This window comes from Suncus etruscus, chromosome 5, assembly GCF_024139225.1.
Source record: "Suncus etruscus isolate mSunEtr1 chromosome 5, mSunEtr1.pri.cur, whole genome shotgun sequence".
Taxonomy (NCBI): domain Eukaryota; kingdom Metazoa; phylum Chordata; class Mammalia; order Eulipotyphla; family Soricidae; genus Suncus; species Suncus etruscus.
This window is the reverse complement of record NC_064852.1, coordinates 57,466,575-57,470,433: the sequence shown is the minus strand read 5'-3', so window position 1 is coordinate 57,470,433 and position 3,859 is coordinate 57,466,575. Positions and strand designations below refer to the sequence as shown.

At 49.9% G+C, this 3,859-nt stretch overlaps 1 protein-coding gene across 1 annotated transcript; it reads left to right on the top strand.

The window, feature by feature from the left end:
* Positions 1–1,156: 1,156 nt before the first annotated feature.
* GPR39 (G protein-coupled receptor 39) lies at positions 1,157–2,086 on the top strand. Its single transcript, XM_049772857.1, has one exon. The coding sequence runs from the start codon at positions 1,157–1,159 to the stop codon at positions 2,084–2,086; it is 930 nt and encodes a 309-aa protein (XP_049628814.1).
* The last annotated feature ends 1,773 nt before the right edge of the window (positions 2,087–3,859 follow it).

Here is a 3,859-nt window from a genome sequence, read left to right as displayed (position 1 = left end):
GACTTCCTGAGCAGCGGCCCCAGGCTAGCACACACGTTCTCTTTCTTGCAAATACCGCAGTCGACCCCGAGGCAGACTCCTAAAGAAGCAAACATGTTGGCTGCTTCAGGGCAAGTTTGGGCCACTAAGAAGGCGGGTGATGTCCCCAGCCTTTCCCAAACTGGAGCAGCTGTGAGAGTGGGGATAGAGGGCTGAGGTTCGGTAGAAAAAAAAAAAAAAAGCCTAAGTCAGCCTGGTTGTGTGTGTGTGTGTGTGTGTGTGTGTGTGTGTGTGTGTGTGTGTGTGTGTGTGTGTGTGTGTGGTTTTTGGGGCCACATCCGGCGGTGCTCAGGGGTTACTTCTGGTTTTGTGCTCGGGGGATCATGTGCAATGTCTGGAATCGAACCCGGGTCCATCCCGAGTGGGCCGCTTGCCAGGCAAATGCCCTACCGCTGTGCTATCTCTCTGTGCTGTCTCTCTGTGCTATCTCTCTGTGCTAACTCTTCGGCCCCAGCCTGGTTGGTTTTCAAGTCCACGAGCGCGCCCCCGCTTCCTGCCGTCCATCTGACCTATAGACAGCGATCTCTGGCTCTGCCTCGCGAGCGGCGGCCAAAGTGGGGTTACCAGTCCCAGAGGCCGTTGGAGCCAACTTCTGATTCTCTGCACCGTGCGAGAGCGCGGACTTTAAATCCGCCCCTGGGCTGGGTTTGTGGCCAGGCCACTGAGCTGGAGGCAACGGTTAATGATTTATCACAGCTCACCCCGCCTCCAGCAATTAAGACAGGGTGCACCTGGGGGTGCGGGAGGCTGAACAAGCCAGGCTGCTGAGGGACGCTTATTCAGCTGGAAGGCTGCTCTGGCCCAGTGCTTTGAGGTGAAGGGGACTGGCTGCAACAGACTGGCTCCCTGCTGGTCTGTGCTTGGAACTTCTTTCTCTACTCTCTAACTGCTTCTTAAACAATTCTCAAAAAGCCTGGAGCCTGGGCTGGGTTTGTTCCAAGAGGTTGGGCCTCTCCAGGAAGTTTTCATGAAACTTGGTGTTTGCAGGGCAGTGGCAGAGAAAGTGCAGCGCTCGCTGGCTTGGTAAGTGGCTGGAAGGCTTTTGAGTTCCTGTGGCAAGAGGCAAGGGGAAGGTGAGCCGGTCTTTGGGCCTAGTGGTGGTGTGGCTCTCTTCCTCATGGCTGCCCCAGGCGCTGCAGGCCCTGACTGCTCTTCTGTCATCGATCACAGTCATGTCCCTCAATTTGAGGTGGCCACGTGGATCAAAATCACCCTCATTCTCGTCTACCTGTTTATCTTCGTGATGGGCATTCTGGGGAACAGTGTCACCATTCGAGTGACCCGGGTGCTGCAGAAGAAAGGCTACTTGCAGAAGGAGGTCACAGACCACATGGTGAGCCTGGCTTGCTCGGACATCTTGGTCTTCATCATTGGCATGCCCGTGGAGTTCTACAGCATCATTTGGAACCCGCTGACCACGCCTAGCTACACCGTTTCCTGTAAGCTTCATACTTTCCTCTTCGAGGCCTGCAGCTATGCCACGCTGCTACATGTGCTGACACTCAGCTTCGAGCGCTACGTGGCCATCTGCCACCCGTTCCGGTACAAGGCCATGTCTGGGCCCTTCCAGGTGAAGCTGCTGATCGGTTTCGTCTGGATCACTTCAGTCCTGGTGGCTTTGCCTTTGCTGTTCGCCATGGGAGTGGAGTACCCCCTGTTGCATGTACCTAGCCACAGAGGTTTGGCTTGCAACCGCTCCCGCACTCGCCACCACGAACAACCTGAGCAATCCAACATGTCCATCTGCACCAGTCTCTCCAGCCGCTGGACCGTGTTCCAGTCCAGCATCTTTGGAGCCTTCATCATTTACCTGGTGGTCCTGGTGTCAGTAGCCTTCATGTGCTGGAATATGATGCAGGTGCTAAAGGGGAACAAACAGGGCACGTTGGTCTGGAAGGGACAGCAGATGAGGAAGTCGGAGAGTGAGGAGAGCAGGACGGCCAGGAGGCAGACCATCATCTTCCTCAGTGAGTTCTGTGGGAGGGGAAAACTGGGGTTTCCCCACTGGCCCCAGCGCGATACTGGTTCATCACAACTTGTGCCTTGAAAATGAAAAACTTCATTGAGCCTGAGAGGGTCTGGATGTTTGTTCCTCTGTTAGGGGTCATGCTGATAATGATGCAAAAAACACTAGAGCAGGAATAGTTTGGAACCTGCAGCTCTGTGAAGGATGCAAATACACAATTTCTTGAGAAGGACCAAGAGTTGTGAAGAGGAAAGGGAGCATTCTATTTTGTTTTTGTTTGTTTAGGCCATACCTGGGCTGTGCTCAGGGCTTGCTCTTGACTCTGATCTGAGGGATTACTCAGAATGGGGGACTCCAGACACAATATTAGTGCTGGGGATTTAACTCTAGTGGGAGGTGGCAGAGGCTATACTAACCTTTAGGCATTCTTAGGCTTCAAACAGGAGCATTCTTATCTGGAGCCCTCTTTATTCTACACAACTCTTCAGATGATTGGACTTTGTTCCAATCTTTTTCCTCCTTTGGAGAAGTGAGACTGCAGAACACACCATCGCCAGGTGGCAATTTTATCCCTCACTGGGGTCTCCTATCCCATTAAGAAAAAAAATTGGAGTACTAATGTAAGTTGCCCAGGGTAGTGCTGACTTTTCTTCTGATGTGGGTCTATTTGTTTCCTATCTGAGCAGAGAAATGTGGCAGGGTCAGCTGATCAGTTGGTCTGAAAATCTGCTTTCACTGATGACTTGACTTAATTGATCATCCCAATTGCCTAATATACCCCCCACCTCTAGGCAGAGGAAGCTGTTTGCCTTCCAAACTCTGGTTGTGATGTGAGATTTAAAGTCAGATCCTTCTGGGTATTAGAAAGACAGGGAAAAACCCAAATCTTGCAAAAGGGAGACCAGATAGCTGCCTTCTGGGAAAAGAGACTTTAATGAAGACTACATTATAAGGTGTGTATAATCAAGGAATTTGTAAAAGCATTTTTAGTCAAAGGAAGGTATGGTGGGAGGAAGGTATGATGAAGGTATGAGTCAAGAGAAACCTGTTATAGCAAATGTTTGCCCTTCTGCACTCTCCCTGCGTGGTGTGGACTCAGGAGAAGTAGTAAGTCATGATGCTGTTTGTTTAAGTGTGTGAAACCTGAGCAACAGGTTCAGAGCCCAGTGTCAGAATGGGGAAAATGTGAAGGCACTTGAAGGGGAATGGGTAGAACAGGGTGTGTTCCCAGCCCTGCACCTGGGTTTTGGGTAGGTACAGCTGACTTGATTTAACACCCTGCTAGAGTACAGTGAAAAAAGGGAATCTGGATGCCTGCTTTACATTAAGCATCCTGTGAAATGATTTCTATTATTTCTATTTCTATTTCATAGCGGAGGGACTTGAGAGTTAAGGAGGAGAATTCAAGTGCAAATCCACCTCAAGTGCAGCTCTCAGATTGCTGCCCAGGCCAGGGAGATGAGCTACTGTCTGTGACTATCACAGGCTCATGTTGAATGGAAAATGAATTAGATCAGGTCTCTGATAAAAAGTCCTCGGCTAGACAGGTGTTGTTGCTCTGATGGTGAGCCTTGGAAGTTGGAGTCATGAGTCTGCAGCAGCTAACATATAGGTCTTTGGGAAGAACACACAAAACCACCGTTAGCTGCTCAAAATGTTTCAGGAAGGAATGGATGTTCCCTTCCTCTTCTATATTTAGACATAGCTTGAAAGCTTAGCAGCAATTTATACTTCAGTGTAAATTAATTCCTTCCATCTTTCCTTTCTTCCTTGTTCCAATTTTCTCAGCTTTCCTTCCTTTCTCCTTTTACATTTTTATTTCTTTTTTGGGAGACTGGCAACCCAGTGATGCTC